Genomic DNA, 25,611 nt, shown 5'->3' with positions numbered 1-25,611 from the left:
ATTGTACCATGGAGGAAGAGATACTGGAGCAATATTGTAGAGGCAAAGTGGGAGAGTAGGTAATTTTTGGAGAAAGCTGGGATAATGAATAAAGGCTGGAGTGGGGATTGAATTATTCTTCAAATAATTATATTTGAAGAAGATAGACAGATTAAACTAAGTGTGGTTAGATCAAATGAAAAGAATAATTTAGGACTGGCTGAGGGCAGCTCCGTCCTTAAAATGACCATTCCTAAGAGTTGGCAATTTCTTGAAGAAGAAGACCAAAATATTGATTTATTTCATCTGAAAATGTTTGCAGGCACTTGTTTTGATGACTGCAAAAACTGAAAACATACCTCAAAGACTGAAATCAGGGATAGTTGAATCAAAAAGATTAACCGATATGAATTTCTGGCTATTAATCTACTTTTTGTTTCTTGATAGCAAGGACAACAGCAAACTGATGAAGTTGGCATATTGATGGAAAATTTTATAATAAAATTTAAAAGAGTAACTCACCTTCAAAATCTCCTTGTATTGTCAAATCGTTTGAGTGTACCTTATATTGACCTTATATCTAGGGGAAATAAATGTATTTGCAAATACCTCAGATATCTATTTTGTCACTTTATTTCACATATTTCTAAGTATAAAACAACACCAGTGCTTCTGTTATTCCCCACATAATTACATAGTGCATAGGATAGTAAGGAGAAAAAACATTATCTGGTACCTGCAAATAATGCGCTCCTTCCCTCTGAGCTGATAATCTAGCCCTTTAAAATAGGAAAGGATGAAAATAAAATTAGGTTTCCCACGTTGCAGTATATTTCTATTTTCCCCCTTGCTAATCACAAGGTCCTGTAGTGCACAATCAGAATGGAAAAGCCTAGTCCTAAGAATCAATTAAAAATAATATGAGGAAAATGAAGTGGATGTCTGTCATTTTTGTGTGCTCACTGGGGAATGGCTTTCTGTCCCTGTGATTTTGAGGGGCTGTCATACATGATGCCCTCCTCCTCCCTGGCTACAGGGGTGGACATAGGACTACCTGATCAATCACGGTACTGGATCCTCTTGCTCACAGTAAATTGTTCAAAAAATGGGCACAGCCAATCAAACCGTTTCTATGAAGTTTCTCTTTCTTAAGGATTTCAGTTTCTGTGGCTACAAGCTCAGATCCTCAGGTAACCATGTTTTCAGTAGAGAGGAAGCCCGGCTATAGCAAAGAAAATTGAGAAAATAAAGACAACCAAAGGCACGTAGAGCTAAAATATGGAAAGAAGGACAAAGAGCCTTGACAACTTTGCTCAAATGCCTGGCTCCTGCTATGCTTAAACAAATACACACTTCTGGAATTCCTGGTGATTTAAACCAGTAAGTCCCCTCCTGATCGGTCTTTTTTTTTTTTTTTCCTTCAGATGGAATTTCGCTCCTTTTGCCCCGGCTGGAGTGCAATGGTGCGTGCGATCTTGGCTCACTGCAACCTCCACCTCCTGGGTTCAAGAAATTCTTCTGCCTCAGCCTCCCGTGTAGCTAAGATTGCAGGCGCACACTACTATGCCTGGCTAATTTTGTATTTTTAGTAGAAATGGGGTTTCACCATGTTGGCCAGGCTGGTCTTGAACTCCTGACCTCAGGTGATCCGCCCACCTCGGCCTCCCAAAGTGTCGGGATTACAGGCGTGAGTCACCGCGTCCGGCCCCCATCTTCTTTGTTTCTTTTGCTTAGGCTGTGTAGAGTTGGGTTTTGTTACTTTCATTACAAAAACCATGGAAAAAAAAAAATCCTTACCTGATAACAGACTCCTGCTGGCTGGCTGGGATAATACAAATAAATAATGTCTCCTTAACTTTTAAAATAATGTCTCCTTAACTTTTAAGAAAAGAGGGGAGGAGGAGGTAATGGGAAAATACTAAGAGCTAAATTTCTTTCTTGGCCTATATTCTAAGATTCGCTAATTTACTCTATTTTTGTTTCTCTGACCTATGACTCATCTCTCTTTGGACATCTCTTTCTTTCATTGGCACACAGACCACAATATACTCACTGGTCATTCTTTCATTCATAAATTATCATGGCTTTATTATTTAATTCTACGTGGTAAGTCTTAACAAAACGGGCCAAAGGCAAGGCATTAAGTTGGGAAGAAAAGAAAGGAGAGAAGAGATGTTGATCATTTTCAAACTGGAAGGACAAATCATCACTAGGAAAAGTTATTTCAACTTAAATTTCACAGAGGGAATTTATGCAGACGGGGTAGAGCTACCTCAGGATAGAGCAATTTGGGAGTTTTTCTGAGTCCTTCTGGGAAGATCTGAGGAGCTGGAGGCAGTAGGAGGGAAAGCTTGAGAATAGAAGATGACTCAGCTTCTGGTGTGGGACAAAGCTACTGGTGTGAGTAACTAAGGCCCACCTTCTCAGTCTGGCTAAATGATGTGATTCCCACTCTTTATGTGCATTTCAAGCTTCTCCTTGGAGTTCCTTTGGCTTCAGAGGTTACATCTAGTGTTCATTTAATCCTGGCCTCGATATTTGCCTCAGGCCTGAAAAATCCAAGGAATAAACTTGGACTATGCACTTTTTGAAATGTCTTTGATTCTAGAAAAATTACTTGAGAAGTATGCCATTTGTAGATTCTATGTGTGTGCGTGTGTGTGTGTGTGTGTGTGTGTGTGTGTGACCGGGACTGGTTCTGTTGCCTAGGCACTATCACAGTTCACGACTCACTGCAGCCTCCACTTCCTGGGCTCAATCAATCCTTTCACCTCAGCCTCCCAAGTAGCTGAGACTATAGGTGCACACCAACACACCCTGCTAATTTTTTGTTTGTTTGGTTGGTTTTGTAAGAACGAGGTTTCCTTATGTTGCCCAGGCTGGTCTCAAACTCGTGAACTCAAGAGAGCCTCCCAAAGTGTTGGGATTATAGGTGTGAGCCACTGCAACCAGTTAGAAATTCTTTTCTAATTGGATACATTAACCGCTCTTGCACAGGATGTTTCACTCTAAAACTTGGATGCCATTCTCCATAATAAGACAAATAATTTTCCTTATGAGGTATATCAATTAACTAGATTTAACAGCATTTTAAAACCGGAAGCCAAGGTCTGAAATAATTTCATCTACCTCCTTGTCATCTAGAACACATCACAGAATTCTGGTGATTTCAATGAAAGCACATACATGTTTATAAATCTTTTTATGCATTGTCTTATATAACTGTTTTATATGTATTGCATTTTCTCACAAGCTTTTCACCTTGAGGTACAATTATTAAGTAAATTTCTTTCCCTTATAAAGAAAAGTAAACACATTAAACATCTCCACGTAATGTTAAAACGTTGGACATTAAATTAAATTAAATATTTGTCCTATAGCACTGTGAGCTGAATAGGTTATGAATCATCTATGTTTGTGGAATACATTGCTTAGAATTATAATTTTGCCAAATTCACCCGGTAAGGAACAAAGTATAAAGAACACTGAGGCTTAAATTCTTTAATACTTAACTAAGTCTGTAGACTTTGCAATATTGGTACTGCATCCATAATCATGCCTTAGTGAAATGTTATACAGAACATCATTCAGAATGTTTGCTCTGAAAAGAGTTTGGATAAATGTGCCATATTTGAAATTGATTAATGGTGTCTGATATGCATCCAGTCTTCTTATTATCCTAAGAATTTGACTTAAAAGTTATAGGGTATCTTGTATATTTACGCTACTTGAAAGAAGTAGTTTGCATTTAAACAAGAATGGTACCCATAGCTATGTTAATTTTGGTTAAGTGTTCTGCCTCCTGGGACCTCAATTACTTACCTCATATGTTATATGAGGTAGTTACATTATTCCAGTGGTTTATCTAACTGTCCTGGAAACCTTTAGAGTGTCTACAGGAGGAGGTGAAACCTCAGGCTTCTTATCAAGATTCAGCCCAAACAGCCCCACCTCTATCAGCTTATTAATTACCTTGCACAATAATTCATGTATTCATGAACCTGACTTTTTGAATCCAATAGTCTCCTGTGTCTATTATGTGACTATTTTAAACATATGGAAGAATGTTAAACAGACACAAACTTCTGCCCTCATTGAGATTTCATTATGGTAGAGAGACAGACAATAATCAAACTACATGAGTTAAATGGATATTATGCTATATGGTGATAAACTTTATGGAGAAAAATGAAGCAGGAAAAGGAATTTGGGGGCTGGGACTGACAGTTTAAATACTTGTTTATGGAAGGCTTCAATGAGGAGGTAAGCTACAGTAATAACTTGGGGAAAAGAGTTCCAAGGAGTGGAAAGAGGAAGTGCAAAGGCACTGAGGTTGGAGTATGCAAAGTTAGGAGCAGTGAGGAGACTACCATGATTTGAATAAATTGAACAAGGGGTAAATATAAAACTGGACTTCAGAGTATTCCCATATTAGAAGAAAAAGGGTTGCTTTTAAAGATTGAAAACAGTTCACTTAAGATAGTTCTAAGGCCCTGAAAAATATTAAAATTCAAAAGTTCTTGCTTATAGTATATGATCAATGATCCTTGACTCCATGTTATTAATACTTCTTTTTTTGCTAATCAATAATAAAAAGTTTTTGCTCTTTAGGGAGCAAAAACATACATTTGTCCAACAATCGTTTGTTAATACTTTCCTGCAAGCTTAACTATCTTACTTAAGGGGAAAATAGTATGGATAATTGGGGCCTAGTAATTAATTAATTAATTTGAATTTCTAGAAATCCATTAGATCCAAGGTGATGTTTTTGCTTTAGAAAATCAAATATATATTATTTTCATATTTTTATAGTCATTATATATTCACCTCATATTCCTGAATAGAACTATTGCAGATCACAATGGGCAATCAATATATATCAAAGAAATTAGAGATAACTCTGGGAAACTTCTTGAAAACATATAATTCAAGTTGGAATTTCTTTTAAAGCATCAAACATTTAAATAACCATACCTTGAGTCATTTTCTACTTACTCAAAACTAAAAGAACTGCTTATTTCAGTTGAAAGTGGGAACACTCGGAAGAGAAACCCTCAAGTTAAGGGGTAAACCCAGACTGTTACACTTTTTGTACGTACATTTATGCACTTACTGAAATCACCCACGAATTATGAGTTTTTAATACACTGGGAGTTTTTGAAATTCATTTTATATAGTGTAAGTTTCATAGTCAAATAGCGTAGCTAAATTCTTTCTTCATTCCTCATGTCTGAGACAGGAAGGAAAATGACTAAGTGGATTTCTAGTTCAACTGAAATAGCTATGCATTTCTTTTTGTACCCAGACTGAACGTTCTGTGAAATAAGAACATAATGTTTATCATAGACTTTGAAAGTTTTTACTCTCCTGAGCTTCAGTGATATGTCTTTATTAGCTAGCATTATTGAAAAGGTGAGTTGCAGAATTGTATTAATTCATTGACAGACGACACGGTTAACAATTGAAATTAAACAGTAAAATTCAATGGACTCAGGAAGAGATATACCCAGAGGTCCTCCATGTGTATTTAATGCAATAACATTAGAAATCATTTATTTAAAAAAACTTGGAGTCTAGAAAAAAACAGAAATTTATATTATACAGATGTAATCTCTGTGCCTCTTTAAAATTGTGTATCTTCCTAGACTTAATATAAATTCCACTTAGGCCGTTATTTCAATCTTTGTCATCAGTACATTAGCCTAAGCCCTTGCCTGGTCACTTAGAACCTTTACTAATCAGGTTTCTGTGCTCAGCATGGGCCATTTTGTTTTATTCTAATTGATGGCACATAATTTAGTACAGTCTTTCTCCTGTAGATTGTTTCCTCACTTTATACTTCAAAGTTATCACCTTGTTGACTAGGACTTGACTCATTCTTTTTGCCTTTCCTAAACCTTAGTCTGCCTAGACCAATCATTGAAGACCCAATGGATACCCCTTTCATCTTCTCATAACATGAACCCGTGTAAGTTTGTTTGAAGGTTTATATTCTATTAGGTATTTTTTCTCATCACTTATCATTCATTCACAAAAATTTATCAAGTGTCCAATCTATTTTTAAAGTATGGCTGAACATGTACTCACCGTAGGTGAGGGTTGAAGGAGAGAAGAGTGAATCAGATTTGTTGCATGCGCTTGAATTGTATACAATTTTGTTCAAGGAGTAGGAAGGCAAACAAAACACAATGATATACAGTGGTAGGAACAAATGTTTTCACCTTCCAAAACTATCTTTGTTGAAATTTCATCTCCAGTGGAAATTTTGTGGTGACTAATAAGGGGAGAAAAACTACTTCCATTCTTCAAATGCACACACAATTGACTTGACTATGTTGTCACATACTGATGGGATTAAAATTTTAGTACAGGGAAGGGGTCCTGGCCTGAGCCTTGGGAATTCTGAGTCCTGATCTCAACAGACCCTAAGTAGGAAACTTGCCTCTGGTACCATGTCACTGCTTTGAGCATATCATCCTGATTGATGATGAATTCCTTTATACTTAAAATACAAAGCTCTTCTCATGTCCCAGGTAACGTGAAATTTTTCCCCCCTGGATAAATGTTATTCATTTTTCCCTTTCAGCAAGATGTACGCTTATGATGCTCTGATGCATGACTAAACTATACAATAAATATTATTGGAATACTATGTATTCTCAATTGTAACAAAAGTGACTGTGATCTACATGTAGCTGGAAACACTCTTCCTCTCAAGAATTAAGTAAGATGGATCCAATCCCACATTGACTAGATTTTGAAAGATAAATTCTATTATATTACTTTGTGGAGCTTACATTCTCATGTTTATTTCTAACTCTGAGCTCTTGCTTATGCTACATTATTTCAGTTTAGAAATGGTCTTGTCATCTCACATGCACTGTACCTGGCCTATGCAGATAGGGTGTGCTGCTTCATTAGTAAATTTCCTTAATGCAAATGTATGTGAAAGGATGAGAGAACTTACGTTTAAATCAATCACCCCACCAAAAAAGCCATACATTTATTGTTATGCATTCTTGATAAGCAAAGTGGATAGCGATGAGCAAAGTAGACTGGAATTCAGTTCAAGAATAAGAATGCCTAGGGTAGAACCCTGGCTTTACCATTGCTATGAATCATTGGGTGACCTTGGAAAAGTTGCTTCAAGTCTCTGGGTTTTACTTTCTTCGTGAGTAAAATGAAGATGAAAATAGCACCTCCTTCAATAACTTTTTATGAGGGGAATACATCTAATTCATATAAATTGCTTAGAATATTCTAACATGTAAGTGTTGCTAATTAATAGATCTAACGACCTTTGAACATTTTTAAACTCATGCTTTGTGTGGTTGCCTTTGCCCCCACTCCCAGGCCAAATTTCTATTTTAATGGTTATTATTTTGTTTAATATAGAGCAGTTTCACCATTATTTTTTTATGACCAATAGCCTTTGGAGTTACTATTCCAAGTGGTTTATCAAGGCATTTTCCTAAACTAGGACACATTCCTTTCTAAAAACAATTCTGGAAACAATGGACTACGCATTCAAATATATATTATACATATGCACATATATATATGCATGTTTATGTGTATGAGTATAACATGGACATATTTGTATTGTCAGTTGCCCCCAGAATTCCACATGTTTGTGTGTTTGATCCCATTTGATCCTCACGGCAATCCCATGAGGCTAGCACTATTACCACTTTTTACAAGAAAGGAGACTGAAGCTTAGAGAGGTTAAATGGGTTGACCAAGATCATACAGTTAGTATCAGAGCCCAAATCAGTCTTCCTTTTGCAAATCTACTTTTAAACAATTAGGCTGTATTAACTCCCACTGCAAAATAGAGGAGGTCAGATAGAGGGTTCGAGGGCCTAGGTTAAATATATTGTTAGGACAATTTATTCTAATATGCCCCACCTATAGCCACAGTGAAAAAGAAAACAATTCCCTAAAGGAATTATAAAGGAGTCCATGGAAATGCTAGCATTTCAGCCAAACTTAGCTCATGGAATATAGAGTTAAAAGGCATTTGCCTCCTAGCGATAGCCTTCCTGTTGATTCATAAGATGCAAATGAAATGTTAATGTTTAAACCAAGTGGGAGAAACTACTTATTTTGAGAGAGAAAAAATATATAGTATAAGAGTTCTACTCTAGAATATTGTTAATGTAAGAAGAACTGGACGAACAGGACAAGCAGGCTTTTGAGAAAAATTACAGCTGAAGATGGGGCTTAGTAGTTTAGAGCACTAAAAGATAAATACTTTTTAAAATCTCTCTCTGTGTGTGTGTGTGTATGTGTGTGTGTGTTGCGAGTCTCCAGTCTCGCTGGTAACTCGCAGTCTTCTGATGAAAGTTCAGTATGTAACGATTACTAGTTGGCATCCTCTACTGGAGACCAGTCTCACAAAAGGGTGACCCTGTGATGTACGAAAGGCTATTTAATGCCCCAGCGAAGTGCTTCAGGGACCAAGATTTTATTATTCTTTGGTGATGAGAGTTGTGATCCTGCATCCCTGATTTAGAGCCACTTAGGGCTCCGACAGCTCCACCCCGGTGTTCTAGAGGAAAACATCCCTTCATGCTCTCTGCCTGATTTGAAAGCGACACAGCTTCGCGATGTTCCGCCTGGGAGGTGGTTCAATCTTTAGAAATTGCCTGAGAAACCTGTCCATCTGCTGGAGTGCCTGGTTTTCGAGAACGGACCAAGACGGACTTGGCTTTTAATCTGAAATAATTTGATAATTTTCTGTCTGTAACTTAAAATCACCGCTTAACTCAAAGTAAAAAAGTGACAAGCTTTCTAGAGGGCTTTTGTAGACATTGGGAAAATCCGTATGACGAAGTACGGTTTAGAAATTCCGGATTTAATTTCCCCCGGGAAAAACAAATATCTTCTGTTTGGTAGCGGGCAGTCGACTCACGTGGTCTTCCTTTAAAACAAAGTCTATGCCAGCCGGGGGTGAGGGAAGTGGTGGGAGTGAGCAGGGGGAGCAGAGAGATTCGAAAAGTACAGGAGGAATCAGTCCAGTACGGGGATTGCCCCTGCCAACCAGTAGCTATTCCTGTTAATTCCCAGGAAGCAAGTTTCCACCTTTGCCACTTCCTCCTGCCCTTTCCTTTTCCCTTCACTACGGCTCTTGGACCCAAAGTTCGCTCCCCACCGCCACCGCCCTGCCCCACTATTGTCTTTACAGGACAGAAGGCTGCAGCAGCACGGCGGAGAAAAATCCCTGAGGAATGAGTCAGTGAGATGGGCGTATGGGTGGAGGAAGAGGGCAGTCGATTTTTAAACCTCAGCGGGGTGGGTGGGGAGTTGGAAGCCAAAGGCCTTATCACTACCGCGCTGCAACATCACAGAAAGTGTTAGTCCCAGGGCTCTCCCGGGAGCGCGCGGCTCCTGTGCTTTCTCCTTATTGGCGGACCTGGACCTGGGGGCGGAGCCGCGGTGAAACCCCGCCCACCCGGACGCTAGGACAGGGGCACATGGTTCTCCCCGATCCCGGAGCTGGGCTCAGGGCTCGGACTCAGTCCTGCAGCGCCTCTAGGCTGCGGATCCTTGCTTCAACCACCTGCTCTGCGCCGCGTCCGGGGAAGTGGGGAGGAGACCGGAGGGAGGGAGGAGGCGGGGAGAGGAGGAAAGAGGCAGCTTACACACGCCTTCCAGTCCCTCTACTCAGAGCAGCCCGGAGACCGCTGCCGCCGCCGCCGCCGCCGCTGCCGCTGCCGCTGCCACTGCTACCACCGCTGCCACCTGAGGAGATCCGCCGCCCCCCGTTGCTGCCTCCTGCGAGTCCTTCTTAGCACCCGGCGTTTCATGCACATTGCCACTGCCATTATTATCATCCCAAGACAAGGAAAATAAAAGAAGATACCAGCGAACAGAACCGCTTACACCTTTCCGAATTACTCAAGTGTCTCCTGGAAAGAGAGGGTCGTTGTCCCCGGAGGAGCAGCCGAAGGGCCAGTGGGCTGGTGTTGAGCTGGAGGGAGGAGGAGTTGGGGGCATTGCGTGGTGGAAAGTTGCGTGCGGCAGAGACCCGAAGGTGCAGCGCCACAGCCCAGGGGACGGTGTGTCTGGGAGAAGACGCTGCCCCTGTGTCGGGACCCGCCAGCGCGCGGGCACCCCGGGGCCCGGGACGACGCCCCCTCCTGCGGCGTGGACTCCGTCAGTGGCCCTCCAAGAAGGAGGAAGAATATGGAATCCAAGGGAGCCAGCTCCTGCCGTCTGCTCTTCTGCCTCTTGATCTCCGCCACCGTCCTCAGGCCAGGTGAGCAAGGGCCTGGGAGCAGCCCCAGACAGACGTGGGCCTGGAGCAGTTTCCTAGGTCCCCGTCCCAGCCTCGCACCCCCGAGGCAGTGCGCCTAGGCGCATGGATGAGGTAAGGGGACCTCTGTCCCGGCACAGAGCTGTCCCCGGGCTCGGTCACCTGTGCCGCACGTTTGGGGTTGGCTGGTTGGTTCAAGTTTGGGCATGAAGCTGGGGAAACTGGGTGAATCTCCAAGAACTTGGGGCTCCGGGGTTGTGGTTGCAGGGGCCCGTGGGCAGGATTCGCCTGACGCTCTCCGCTTGTCCCTGCGACTCCCAGCTAGGCGGCGGACTCTCGCCCTCTGACAGTTCCTCCTGTCTCTGGGTATCCAAGTCCACGTCACTGCGCCCCGAGCAGTTTTTCTTTCGCTTAGCTCTCGGATGAAATAACTGCCGGCACTTTTTCGTGATAAATCCCCTTGTAACTTCCCCTTGGTGAGCAGAGGAAGGGATGGGAGGGGTACAGAAGGAGAGGACTTTAATCGCCTCCTGCCCCCCACGCCCACCTTGAGAAACCTACTGATGCTTCAAATCGTGGTTTCAACGTTCCCCCCTCCGGTCCCCGTCCATTGTCTGGGCGGGTGGTGAGTGTAAGGGTGACCGCAGGCAGATAACACAGCCTGAACAGGAATTAGTAGCTGGGTCTGGGAGACACCTCGGTGAGACGCTTGTGAATTTCCAGGACCTGCTCATAGAACCTCAGTTCTCAGTTCTGTACTGAGTCTTAGAAGAGAGAGAGATGGGGGTGGGGGGAAGGCAAAATTCCCAACAACTAAAATATCTCGCGGGAAATCCCTTTCCGCACCCTCGGGGACGTCCGCTGGCATTGGTATCCTCAGACCCGCCTGGCGGCTGACACAAGTTGTTCCTAACAGGGTATTCTGTGCGCTCACAGTTGCCTGACAGAGCAGCAGGTTCCTTTGCTCCCCTAAACTGAAAATTTGGGGGATTTTTTTTTCTTTGAAGTTTTTATTTCTATCCCTGCGTAGACAGTTGCCAGTTAAACTCCTACTTCCTGGTATTTTGGCCTGTTTGTTCTTAGCTTTTTCTTTAGTTTTTATCAAAGAAAAACCTCACTTCCTTTTATCCGTGCATATCCCTTCAGCTGTCGGCAAGCTCAGGTCACAGAAGAGGTTTGAAAGCCTCTGAATCTCTCCCAGGAACTGGCAGGGAGAGGGGTTTGGGAGCTAGAGCCTGTGGAAGAGATTACAAGTGTTTGTGAGCTGCTGCTGCTGCCGTTGCTGTGTGTGTGGGCGGGAGGAGTGCCCTCTCCAGATCTCTTTATTAAAGTTACATTTCTGGGTGAGGTAATGAGCTCACCTGATGTTTCTGAGGCTGAGGGGGGAAAAAAAAAAGGCGTCTGCGTTCTCTGACAAATCTCGGGCTCTGGGGCGGGGACTGTGAAACCATAGTTCAACCGGATTTAAAGCAGGTGTCCTAGTGTAACAACGCTGGGGAGGTAGATGGAAAGGCGAGACCCCCCTTGGGCCTGGCACAGTGTGGATTTCACTTTTTCGAGATTCCACTGTCCGATGGAGAAAATGACACTTTGGAGCCAGGGAATGAGTCAAGAAGGGAGGACAAGGGTGATGTCGGTTTGTAAGATGCAAACGTCCACACGCCCAGAGTTGGTTTCCGATTAACCCTCTCGATACTTGGAGAATGTAATCTCACCTACGTCCACACCCCTGACCACAGGCACATACCCAGTGTCCTTTTCTGTGCCGTCACAGGCGGGCCACGTCGCAGGATAGGTTTTTTTTTTTTACACATTTAACTGCTAAAAGGGGGAAAGTTCCGCTTTCAGACCTCCTGCGCGGTGATTCTTTTGGCGCCACAGACTCGTGTGTCCAGGGGGCACGGAGCTGCGCGCTTTCAGCGAGCGGCTGGCCCCGGCTCACCGCAGCCAGCCACGGTGAATCTGAGGATCCGATGCTCTGGACCCTCAGATCCGTGGTTTCTGTGAATTACCGAGCTGGCATTGCCGAAATTCTCATTGCAATATCAGTGTGTTTTAAAGGGAAAGGTTACAGCACTAAAGGCGCCGTGTCTACACTGAGGAAGCAAGTCTTGGACAGTGAGTGCGCCTCCTTCGGGGCCCTCTGAATAACAGAGCCCGGTGGGGATGCGGTGCCAATAGCTGGCTTCATTTGAGGGGGGTAACTGACTTCCCCGCCGGCCACCCTTCATTTCAGGAGCAGTTTTAATAGTGTGTGTCCAGTTGTAGAGGTCAAAAACTCGAGTTTGTGAAACTGCTTCCCCGGGTCTTTTGGCCTGTAGTCGCTACACAGTCATTGATATATTTTAGGCGTGCCTCGTTACCTGTTTTGAAAGGAGAGGAAAACGAAAACTGAATTCAGAGATAAAGGCAATGAAATGTGTGTTCAGCATCCGAGGTAGCAATAATCTCATTATTCTTGTAGAAAGAGCGTCAGCCTGTGGTGACATTTTGTATTGCTTTTAAAAAAAAAAAAAAAAAGGCTTTTCTGGATTATTTACAACAAGGAGGTGGGGCGCTGCAGTTAACTCTTCACTTGGGTCATCTGTGTGAACCCCTCGATGGGATTTTTCATAACTACTCACTGATATAAGATTCATCCTAAGACATGAGCACACATAAAGCTTTCTTCAGTGGGATATTATGTTTGAAACATATCAATTGATCTCAAAAGGACTTGGGAAAGCATCAACTCAAATAATGTCCTTTCAAAGACTATTGATGTAGGACTACTAACATTGATTAATTTAAAAACTGAAAACTGTTTAATAGCCAATATATATTATTTTTTTCCTTAAGGATTTATTTAATCCAATAGCAATTTACAATTTAATGAAGTATTATTTGCAGTAAATTGCTTTTCTAGGCTTTCTTCAGGACAGCTACCTTCAGGCACTTAAGCAAATCATTTAACCTTTTTGGGCTTCAGTTTTCTCATATAAAACAAAAAGACAAGACTAAAGACCTACACTCTGAAATGCCTCCCAGCTCAAAAACTCTTTGTTTCTGAAGTCTTAAGGTAAAAAACCAATTTAGGCAGGCACAGTCATTTTTCAACACTATTTTTCTAAGGATCTCAGTCTAGACAAAATTCATATAAATTGTATTACTAGAAAAGTATCAGTGGACCCCAATTTCTAATTTCCTTTTTTTTTCTACCTTTAAAAATTCATGATAAAAATTCATGATAACATCTATGCTTACTCTTCCCAGCCTTAGTAGGGGGAAAAAAAAAGCGTGAAGGAGAGAAATTAGCCTTCCACTCTCCTGGGAAAAGAGGACCCAAAAGCAGGAAAGGATAGTAGGCCTCAGAAAGCCCTGTAGTGTAACCCATCCCTCCTGCAAGCCTGCCCCTATTTAAACTGCACACATAGTACCTAGAATGAGATATAAATGATGGTTTATGCTTAAATGTTCATGTTACAAAGCCTCATACTGTACATCCTAAAGTTGCTCAACAGAGAAGTTGATTTGCAACATGGTTGTAAATGCAAGACAGAAGGAAATAGAAAATACTAATACTTTTCTCTTGTTTTAAAACTTGTAGAAATCCAAAATATCTTGTCTTACCAGATTCCAAACCTTTTCTTACTTTGTAGAAAACTCAAACTAGCTTATCTTTTTTAATAGACATTCAGATGAAAATGCATGTCTACCACTGACTTATCAAAAAGAACATTAATAAAAACCCATTTTAATAGTCTTGTGTTATTAGAAAAATTTTATATTGTAGTCAGTATTCATGTGTTGAGTTTTTAACTATGTCATGTAAGAATGTTGTGACCTTGGGAAAATTATTTTTCTGCTCTTTTTCATTTCCCATCTGTGAATTTTCTTTCTGTGCAATGCATGGTTGTGATTGAGATTAGAATTCCTTTGCTCAGCATTTCAAATTTTTTAAGTAAAACATGCTATATTAATTAAGGGTTTTATTATATTGTTAATAGAATAACACTCTTTAATTTATTCCACTTAATTATCACTTTTATCATTTTATTAAAATAATGGAAATATGGTTTTTTTTCCTCTCTCTTTTTTCTTTTTCTCCCTCAAATTTTCATGCCACTAACCATGGGCCTTTGTAAAACTTAGTACCACCTAAGTTGTCAGTATTACTTGGTGTCAGATGACAGCAGTTTGTCAGATAGTATTTTAAATGCTTTATAATCACCATGTTTTACATTTCCAAACACACTTCTTTCTGTTCTGGCCATTTATTTAGAATAAAACACCATCAAAGAGTTCTGGCTCCCTAAAGGTATTCACTCAAGTAGACACATGCAATTTACAGCCCAGATATGCAGACGATCCACTTAGGTATAGCTGTGATAGAAGAGTATCTCTCTGTCTCAATGTATACATAGAAACTTAAATGTAATTTCTCACTAGGTGTTATTTTTATTCTTCATTGTTAAGTTTTCACAAAGGCTCATCTCATTTCTTACACATTATGTGCGTGACACATGTATGTGACATACGAAAAATGAACTAACTTACTGGAATACTAAATAATGGTTTCTCGGGAATGGTGGGTCATAACATTTATTTGGTTATTACTTTTGGATTTCAGCTTAGTTTATTTTCAACAAGAAATGGAAAAAATCCATTTATACTTTTGATTAGTTTTTTTATTAGGGTAGAATTTTCCTTTCCTTGTGGAGAGTAAATTCAAGACTAAAATAGATATTCTATATTCAGGAAGAGGATATTGCAGGCTATTTGGTAAGGCTACATCCTACAATTATTACAGTCTCCCTATAGTACGTAAGACATTACCATATTTTTGGAGTTACTGATATTTTCATGCAGGTAATTTCTCTGCTTAAATAATAAATTTTACATTCTCTTTTCTCCCTTATTATTGAATGGAATACCTTATATATTTCAGATAGGCCTAGTTCCAAATGTGCTGTGGTATTCAGTAATTGTTTTATGCTAACCTATTATCATAGCCCATTATTGTAGTCTATGTTCCAAGAATGAAATTAGCTTTTAATGCTTCCTCTCTTACTTATCCAGTCAGTTCTCAATTATCCATTCAAATAAGGGGGAATCAGAGTTGTGCACAATCCAAAACAGCTTCTAACCAAAGGCTTACTTAATTTGACTTTGCGTTGAGGTACTTCAATGAACATGTCTGTGCTTGTCTGGTCTAAGAATTCATAGTACTTCAACACAATGAAACTAAACTGCTGGGGAATAGGCTAATCAGAAATTAGACAGCTGTCCAACTTCTCTGATTTGCTTCTCTATTACTGTTATTATTATTGTTTTAGCTCTTTTCCGTATCACTTAAGGAACTGATGGAAAATCTTGGCCCAAGTAAGACGACAAACATCTATGAGATGAAACTCAACCTCTGCAATCTTTTCAAATCATATAAATATTATAGACTCTTGATGTTCATTCACAGGAAAACATACTATGATCATGGCAATTGCTGTAGTCTTCTGGCCTTTGCTCAATGACACTTCCATTATGAATAATTTGTTTAGCTCTGCAAAATCACATTTCAAGTTTTAGAAAAATTTTACCCTCACTTGGCCCTTTTTCTGAAGCAAGTTTTTTATTACATCATATGAGTTTCCATGAATAAATGAATAATAAAGCAATACCCTTTTCATGGTATGAGTTGGGTTGGCAGCCAGGTAGATTGACTCCCCAGTAGGATATTCACACACCTGCTTTTCGAAAAAAAATTGCTACTTATCATGGATTATGGGGCTACTGTAAACAGTGAAAACAAGTAATATCAAATCCATAAATGTTAGGAAGATTGGAATTTGTAATAAAAAAGACTTTATTTTTGATTACTTTAACTTATTATGAAGCTCTAACCAGAGAAGTTAACTGAATTTGTAGATTAAGATATCAACCAGCACTCCAACACAATGTTTTCTTGAGGGAGATAAATCTCAAATATACTTTCACCTTAGAAATTGATATAAGTAGATTTTTATTCTCTCCATCTGTATAGTTTTAGAGAGTCTAGGTTGCCTTATTTGAACTGTGAATGGGAAAAAAAACAAAAACAAAAAAAAAACTTTCCTGTACTTACTTGCCTTTGGTGCAGAATCAACATTGGAATGTTGATAATGACTAAAATGAGTCTTAACTTTTCCCTTTCCCTGTACTTGTTTTTGCTGTAGCTTTTACCACATCGTATTATGATATTAGTGACTTTTTTTTTCAGTTGAACATAAATTTTTTGAATACCAAATATTATCTTTGTCTATGTATCCTCAAGTCTAGTCAAGAACTTGACACCTAGAAGCTGCTTAAAATTTTTATTTTTATTTTTGCATTAAATAGAGTAGAAGCAATGCATCTGTGGAGAATTAAACTCCATATGGCAGCACCTGACATTCATGGATTACTAGGAAATTTTCTCAAGAAGTTTGGGAGTTGGGGATATAATATCCTCACTGAGAATTGAATTGGAAAATAAAACCATCATGAAAGAACAGAGTGGGACAGGCCATCAAGACCTGATGGCACTTTGGTAGTATTAATGAAAAACAAAAAGAAAAGAACGTGTATATTAGTAAAGGACCTGTGATTAAGGATGAAAAAGGCTTTGGTTATTGGAGAAACAGGAAAAGTAGAGGAGCTGGGCCAAATATGGTTATTGAAGGTATTATACTTAATGAATCCAAACACTTTCTTTTATGGTGAAAGTAAGTGGCCCCTCTAACTGGCAGCCATGACTTGCCCAGTCTCCTTAACAGGTATAGCTTTTTTGTTGAGATAGATAAAACTCATTATTAAGAACCTAATTCTGGGACCAGGCTCAGTGACTCATACCTATAATCCTAGCACTTTGGGAGGCTGAGGCGGGTGGATCACCTGAGGCCAAGAGTTCGAGACTGACCAGCCTGGCCAACATGGTATAACTCCGTCTCTCTCTCTCTCTCTCTTTTTTTTTTTTTTTAAGAACCTAATGCTCTGAATATTCAAGTCAAATAAACTTTCCCATCCTGAGATTTCATGGTCACTAACAAATCTTCTAATTATAATGTGAGGTTTTGTTTTTTTTTTGTTTGTTTGTTTGAGACGGTGCCTCGCTCTTGTTGCCCAGGCTGGAGTGCAATGGTGCGATCTCTGCTCACTGCAACCTCTGCCTCCCGAGTTCAAGCGATTCTCCTGCCTCAGCCTTCCAAGTAGCTGGAATTACAGGTGCCCACCACGATGCCCGGTTAATTTTTTGTATTTTTAGTAGAGACTGCATTTCGCCATGTTGGCCAGGCTGGTCTCGAACTCCTGGCCTCAGGTGATCCACCTGCCACGGCTTCCCAAAGTGCTGGGACTACAGGCGTGAGCCACCACACCCGGCCCAATGTAACATCTTATATAGCCAATTTACAGTCAGAGGATGCACTAGCTGGAAGAGAAGCATTGTATTTCCTTGGCAATAACTGCTCTTATGTATACCAATAAGCTTGTTTATGAGATTGTCTAGTGAGAATCCATCCCTAAAAGATGGGAAAATGTTTGGTAAGCAGCCAAAAGAAGCTTCTAAGCTTTCAGGGTCGAAACCTACACATTGAACCCTTCCAAATTCAGCTTGTTTGAGGTACAATCAGCTAACCATTCCCCAGGTGACACCTATGGTGTCATTTGTTGTCAACTTCTGTGTTACCTACTATAGACATTTATTTTCTTTCTTTTATATCTTTTGGTGCTATCTTGCTTAATATGCACATTATTAGTAGGTTGACTATTCATACTTCTTGGTGTACCCAAGACCGTCCTGGTTTATGCCTCATGTGCTGGTACAATTATTAATGGCATCCCTTTTCATTTTCAGAAGTGCATTTTGGATAACATATTATACAGGCTCCACAGTAATTTGTAACTTGTCTGTCTATATGTCTTGGAGTACTTCACTGCAATAAATGCACTCTTCATCCTAACCAAGTTCATATTTTTAACCCATTTAAATTTAATTATCAGCTACAGTGAAATATCATTAATGGGTTATATTCCCCTTTCATGTCAGGTATAAGAAAGAAAGATGATGTGAGGTTGTAGCCTCTAGAATTCTAGAGTGTTGTAGATATGAAACATTAAAGATCCCATGGTTTGGAATGGAAACTAAGGTGACCTCAGATGCCAAGGGAATAATTTTGTTTGAAATTCACCTGGGAGCTACACTTAGCTACGGCGTTATTTAGGGAAGAACTACTTCAGTATGAGTTTGAATTCTTTTTGCAGCAAATTGTACAACTTCCATTCTGTTCTTCTATGAGATTTCTCAGTAATCACACTATCAATTTGGTTCTTTAAAAAAATCAGGGATATTGAAGGAAGTCCCAGCGTTCTTCTGTACATGGAAACTAAGTGGTATCAGTCAGAAAAGGTGACCTGATGTGGCAACCAACAGTATGGTTGGACACAGTTGTAGTCGAGGGTGTGACAACAGCAAAGACACTTATTGCAGAAACTTTGACCTTGCATTAACAATTTTCACCTTCTAGATCCTTGGGTAAAACATATGACCTTTTGAGAGGCTCAAGCAGTGTTGAATAAGAATACTGTCACTTAGAGTTAAAACCTTAACTCTCCCCAGAGTTAAATTATGGAAAGTTCAGTGTGTGTGAGTGTGTGTGTGTTGGGGGTTGGAGGGAGAAAGAAAGACAGAGAGACAGAGAGAGGGAGAGAGAATGAATTCTGAAGGATTAGAGGCATGCAATTTATTGTCACAAGTTAAACTATGGTAAAAGAAGGGTTGTTGGAAAAATGAGAATGTTCTTTTGATGATCGTTTTGTTTAGCCCCCCATTTGAGAGCTGAAATAAATGAAACCACAGGTTAAGAGATTACCTGAAATCCAGTAGCAAATTAACCACAATTCCTAGTGACATGTTTTCAGTTTCATTTGTGCCTAGACTCATTGATTAAAGATTTTGACCTGTAAAGAACCTAAAAATTACTTAACTACTTGACTAAGGTCACATTGTTGGCCAATCCAGAATTAAAACGCATGTCAATTCATCATTCAGCATATATAACAGCTTTCAACAAATATTAATGGAGTGCTCAATATGTACTATACATTGTGCTTAGGGACATGGAAATAAACTAATTACATTCAAGATCCTGTCAGTCAAAGACGTTACGTTCTCTCAGGGAAACAGATATCAATTAATTAACTTTATAACTATTTGCTAGAAATTTTGGTAAATATCACAAGAACAAACCAATAGCATTTTACAACAAAGTGGCGAGATCTAGTCTGGGGTTTAGGAGAAGCTGAGAAAAAGGTCTTACAAGAAGTGATATCTGAACTGTGCTGAGGAATAATCTAGCAAAGGATGTGGGCTGAGGAAATAACATGACTAAGGATGCTAACGTGGTAAGAAACATGGTTTCTAACTCCTGGAGTTGAAAATGTGCCTATCTCTTTTCAGGAAAACTAAAGAAGTTTTGAAAGTTGAGGCAAAAACCAAGGATTTCTTGAAGTTATTCAAATACTTTCTTGTAATCTCCCTAATTGAGTTGCCAGTTGTGGGATCTAGAAGAGGATTTCTTTGTCTTAGTGAAATATTCACATATTAGTAAATATTTGTATGTATACCTCCCTACTTAAAAAAATAAAGTGGAAACATACGATATACATCATTTTGTACCTTTCCTTTTTCACTTAGCAGTACATTTTGGAGATTAAAAATTTGTCTCATAGCAGCACATATAGCTCTACCTCATTTTAAAAATGGGTGTATTGGATTTTATTGTACTATCATCATTAATTTAACCATTTCACAAGTTCCTGGAAGTTTAAGTTGCTTCCAATTTTTTGTTATTACAAACAAGAGCCGTGAACATCCTAATACGTGTTATTGTCCATAGAAGCAATTGGTGACAATTGTTGGTAAAATGTCTTGGAAGTGAAATTACTGAGTCAAAGAATATGTGTTTTTCATTTAGAAAGAAATTCTAAAATTGCTGTTCAAAGAGTACACATCTTTTAAAAACATCCCCAAAAAAGTAAGAGAATGCCTCTTTCTTAAGCTGTCTTCATAAATCTGTACTATTATATTCCTCTTTTTACCCAGTATAATCAGTTGATTTTAACTTATTTAAAGCTTATTGGAAAAGTTAGAATTATAGGAGTAGTAGGCATACATACTCACATACAAGGCTAAAGCTGTATTGGTGCCTAACTTTATTATATATGAGATTGGGCCCAAAATGGGAAAAGACAGTATTTACCATGAATTTTTATTATTGTTCTTTCCACATAAGATTGTTAACTTTTAGAACATAAACTGTGTAATTATAAGCCATCACTTCTTCCATTTTGTAAGATTCATACTCTGTACAATCAGGATTAAGAGGCAGCCACATTTGAGTCATAAGTATATTTAATACCGGTTTTCAACACAAAGAAATGGTTTCCAAATATTTGTATTAGTCCGTTGTAGGTACAGTATACATTGTATGGGTGGTCTGACTAATGCCACTTTGTAAACCCTGTATAATAGTCATTACTAAACAAACTTCAGTTATTTTTAAGTAAATCATATTTCGAACAATTCTTCCAACAAGTTTAAGGCTTAAGTAAATCAACTTTTGAACAATTCCTCCAACAAAGCTTGTCAGAAATTTTTATAAGCTGATAAAAAGTACAATATTTTACAAATATTTGTTAAAAATCAGTGCCATTAAATATTTTTCAGTCTGTAGTTTTTTAACCCATTAAGGAAAGTAGGAATAAAATCTATTTTAGTCACTTTTATATAGAAAACAGCAGTATGTATATGATTTTGCCAAAACCATATGGTATATGCTGAAAGTAATATTTTTAAATAAATGATAAATATTCATAATGGAGGTAATGTTTGTATGCACATACTGTAATTTCATGAATAAAGCAGTTTCTGCCTGGTATTTAGTTTTAGATGTTCAAATTTGGGGCACTTATACTTTATTCTGCAAGCATTTTCCCTACCTGGTGACAGGTATGACACTTTCTAAGAAGAATGTTTATGGTAATTATAAGGTATAGATTTTATATTTTTGCAGAGATAGTCATGGGTCTAAGTATGAATAATGGTTTTGATGTCAGATCTAAGAGTAAAATGTAATATATATTTGGATTTACTCCATTACACAAATCCCCATATTCCACCCAGCCTCAATGGATGCTTGCCTAGTTCTCAAATAATTTTTTTTTTTTTTTAGAAATGCTTGTTTAGTATAAGATTAAATAGCTTCTCTTATCATACTAGAATGGCAAATACGTATCTGTTCATTAAAACAAAACCTTTATCCCCTCAGCTGTTTTCCTCTTTGCTGTTAGAAAATGTCTCCTTTCTAAAAGAAATTATAAAATAGTAAAAAAGGAGTAGGGTTTCAGGGTATGGTTTGGAGGTTATAATTTTCTAGAATCCATCCGAAGTGTTTGGTTGAAAATGATTTGAACTGCTTGACAAATGCTTGTTTAGTATAAGATTAAATAGCTTCTCTTATCATACTAGAATGGCAAATACCTATCTGTTTATTAAAACAAAACCTTTCTCCACCCAGATGGTTTCATCTGATTTGATGGTAGAGAGTATGGCCGTATCTCCATGGTATTAGAAGACCTATTCTCTACTTGCTCTTCATGAACTCTCTATGCTCAGAGACTCCAGACCGTCAATGCATAGCATAGATTTCTTTATATAAGAGCTCAAGAGCTTGAGCTATGGATCAGAGCATGAGTTTGCTTTCTAGCTTTTGTCTGTTTTTTCATTTGTTAATTGAGGATAGCAGTATTACCAAGTTCATTTGGTAGGAATATTCAAGAACGTAATGCGTTTATATTACGTTTGTCAGTGCCTGGCACATTGTAGACACCCAACCAAATAATAATCATTATGAATCACATTTTTCAGTAACATAATAATGTTAGTTATTCACATCAGAAAAACTTGTGAAATACTTCATTTTACTTATGGAGAAACATTTCAGTTCCATCTGAATATATTTTGGGCTTCCATAACAAAACTGGAAGTATATTTTATTAGAATGTTCATCATCTCAACAAACGTCAAGTAATCTTTCAGTTTTACCATCTCAGGAAAAACAAAAGAACATAATTGAAAATTATAGCTTTAAAATGTAATTTTCCCTAAACAAAAAAAATGAAAAAAAGTGTTAAAATTATAAAGACATATGTAATGTGCTATATTGTTCTCAGAAATTGACATTATTATATGTGTTTCTGTAATCTGAAAATATTAAACCTTAGAAAGAGAAATTTCCGATTGTTATCATGCAGTCATTTTGATAATAAAATTATGATTTTAAATACATTATTTCTCAAGTATAATTCAATAGAGGGAGCTCCACTACTTTCCTTTTATGAGCACTGTAGGATGCTTCCATTTATTATGATTTTTCCAATGACCTCTAATTTAATAGTGAACATTATTAAAAACCTATAATTTTAATATTAAGGATATTTTGGAAATTGAATAGTATCCTCTTTCTATTCATATAATTCAAAAAATGCTTCTACAATAATATGTGTTTTAAAGCCCCAGTTCTTAGTTGTTTGTACTTTTTGCATAATAAATCACTAGACAAGATTGAAGTAGGTATACTCTTGAGAAGCATACTTTAATATACCGAGGCATCAAAAGAGAACAAAGTTTATTTCTAATGATAAAATAATGCATGCTTTCATGTTAATTTTGTGGTAGCTATTCAGTTAAAACTGTTACATATTTGAATAGTAGAGGAAATCTTTTAAAATTACTCTGCCTAGATTTTTAACCAAATGGTTATAGATTTCCACATGGAAATGGTCTATACTCACACATGGAAATGGTCTTCTTTCTTTTTTATTTTCTTATATATTCCCTTGATTTAGATAACCCCAAGTTGTATTTTCAAGCTAAATTAATATTCATTATCTTATCTATTATTACTTTACCTTTTAATTTTGTTATGATGAAAGAAGTTGTTGGGTTGATATTGTTCAAAAATTTATAATTTTTTTCACAAATCCACTAACGTGGTTAAACAATTTAAATGGTTTCAATTTTATAAGACATCTCCTAGGATGTTTCTTCATAAGGGAGTTATTATCCACTCTGTATATGACCCTGTCAATTCATTTACCTTTTATGAGGTTCATTTTTCTCATGGAAGTATTGTACCATGTGATTTCTTCACAGCTCAAAAATTCTAAGATTCACAACTATAATTTGATTTAGAAGAAGAATATGCACACACACTTGTATGTTTGAATCAGTGTTGAGCAATAATTTTACCTGAAGTCTAATTAAGAAAAAAAATTCAATGATGAGCCTCATTTTAAAATTTGAAATGGAAATGATTTTATTACATTCTATAGAATGTTGTATAATATCACACATGAGACCTCCTAGTTTATTACTGAAATTATATCAGTAAACGAAATGATCTAGTTCTCTGGCATATTTAAGAATTGCCAACATAGAAACAGATTTAAAACATCTCATATTGAAATTAGATTATCTGTCATGATGGTCATACTGGGAAGGGAGCTTTGTGATAAAGGTCTGTGGGTTCTTCATCACAGTTTTAACAAATCACAATTTAAAATACTTTTTAAAGTAAGTGCCCATTTTATTGTGCTTACTTTCCATTATAGATTAGAGTTTGAGAATATGGTGTCTGTAGCCAAATCGTATAGTTTTGAAACCTGTGTCTCCATTCTCCAATTTCCCAGTTGGGTGGCACTGGGGAAGTTGCTTAAACCCTTTCCTGTACTAATCTATACAATGGGAATAATAGCACCTATCTTGTAGGATTGCTGTGAAAGTTAAATGAATTAATACACATAAAGTTCATTAAACAGTGTGGTTGTCAATAGTGAGCTCTTAAAAGGTGTTAGTATTATTCAAGTGTTTAAATAAATTAAATCTCAGTTAATCTTTCCCATTTCCCCAAAATACGATTATACACCCAACTGATTCACATAGATATTACATATAAAGAAAAGAGGCCACAGGTTCAGAATTATAAAATTGTCAGCTGTAGCTCCTCTCCACTCTACCTCTCTTTCCACTCAAAAAAATAGAATACGAATGAGAGTGATGTCATGTTATTTATTGGGCATAACCTTGAATCTACTCACTCTATAAAACAAATAAGCCATTCACAAACTCCAAGACTTTATCCATTAATTGTTAGTATCATATTCATTATATCATCATTCCCATCTGGTAATGAAACATCATTGCATTGCAATCCTGAGGTTGAAATATAAATTTAAATGTGAATTTGAAGCTAAAAATGAGATGCTTTGCAGCCTATAGTTTACAGTGTCTAAAAGCAATTGTTTTACGTCATTAGTGTAAGTAGGCCATAGGTAACTTAGGAGTATGAAAGTGAGTGTGCTCCAAAGACATTTATGTAGACTCTGTAGATTCAGAATCTATACAAGAGTAAAATAGAGCCCAGTGATCATATTTTAAGAAACCAAAAAAAGTAAACATAGTCTAATGCATTTCTCAAACTTGTTTAGTCCCTTCTAATCTTTTCTCCCCTCTGCCATCAGAGTGACATAAGATCTGAATCGACTCTTATAACTGCTCTGCGTCAAATACTTCAGACACTTCCCAATATAGTCAGGGTAAAATAGTAACTTTTTAGTATAGCATTTAAAATTTTTCTTACATTTCTCAGAACAATTTTTCTTGGAATTCCATGTGCTAGCCATATTTCTAAATGTGCCATGCCCTTCATGCTTCCTGGATGGGTTGTTATTCATGTCTCTGTCTTATTCGAGAACACCCTTTCCTTCACACCCTCTCCAATCACCCTCTCTTTGCCTGAATAACTTGTATCCCTATCCTTCAGAACACAGTTTATATGCCATCTCCTCCAGAAATTCTTCCCTGATCTCTCTAAGGTGCTTGTCCTCTGGAGTTCCAGAGTTCATTTCATTTATTGCCTATTTATTCTTGTCCCTCTCCCTTAGTGGATTTTTATGTTCCCGGAGGCAGGAGGTATGTCTACTTAATCTTTTTTCTACCCAGTGTCTACTGATATATAGTACATTTTCAGTACATACATGATGATTGAATAAATGCATTAGTGAAAGTTGGATTTCTTAGTCTACTGATACATAGTACATTCTCAGTACATACATGACAATTGAATAAAGGCATTAGTCGAAATTACATTTCTTAATTATTAATGAAGCCTATTTTAAACAACAACATATAATATTGTATGAATAAGAAATATCTACACTGAGAAAATTGTTCAATTTCTTTTAAAAATTGAGGGAGTGACAACTCTGCTAAAATATGGTCCTAAAAAGAATTTGCTTTGTTCTACCCATGCTATGCAAATTGA

The 25,611-nt window shown here is 38.0% G+C and overlaps 1 protein-coding gene across 3 annotated transcripts in view; it reads left to right on the top strand.

The window, feature by feature from the left end:
- The first annotated feature begins 9,646 nt into the window (after positions 1–9,646).
- The window catches only part of LOC105477522 (activated leukocyte cell adhesion molecule), a 212,080-nt gene continuing 196,115 nt past the window's right edge, over positions 9,647–25,611 (top strand). For all 3 annotated transcript variants that reach the window (XM_011734076.2, XM_011734075.2, XM_071092496.1), the window contains exon 1: positions 9,647–10,240. In XM_011734076.2, the coding sequence (XP_011732378.1) occupies positions 10,168–10,240 (73 nt within the window). In that variant the 5' untranslated portion in view covers positions 9,647–10,167. The remainder of the gene's footprint in view (positions 10,241–25,611) is intronic.

The sequence above is a fragment of the Macaca nemestrina genome, chromosome 2 (assembly GCF_043159975.1).
Source record: "Macaca nemestrina isolate mMacNem1 chromosome 2, mMacNem.hap1, whole genome shotgun sequence".
Lineage (NCBI taxonomy): Eukaryota > Metazoa > Chordata > Mammalia > Primates > Cercopithecidae > Macaca > Macaca nemestrina.
Note: the sequence above shows the minus strand (reverse complement) of the source record. Positions and strands in the feature narration are given on the sequence as shown.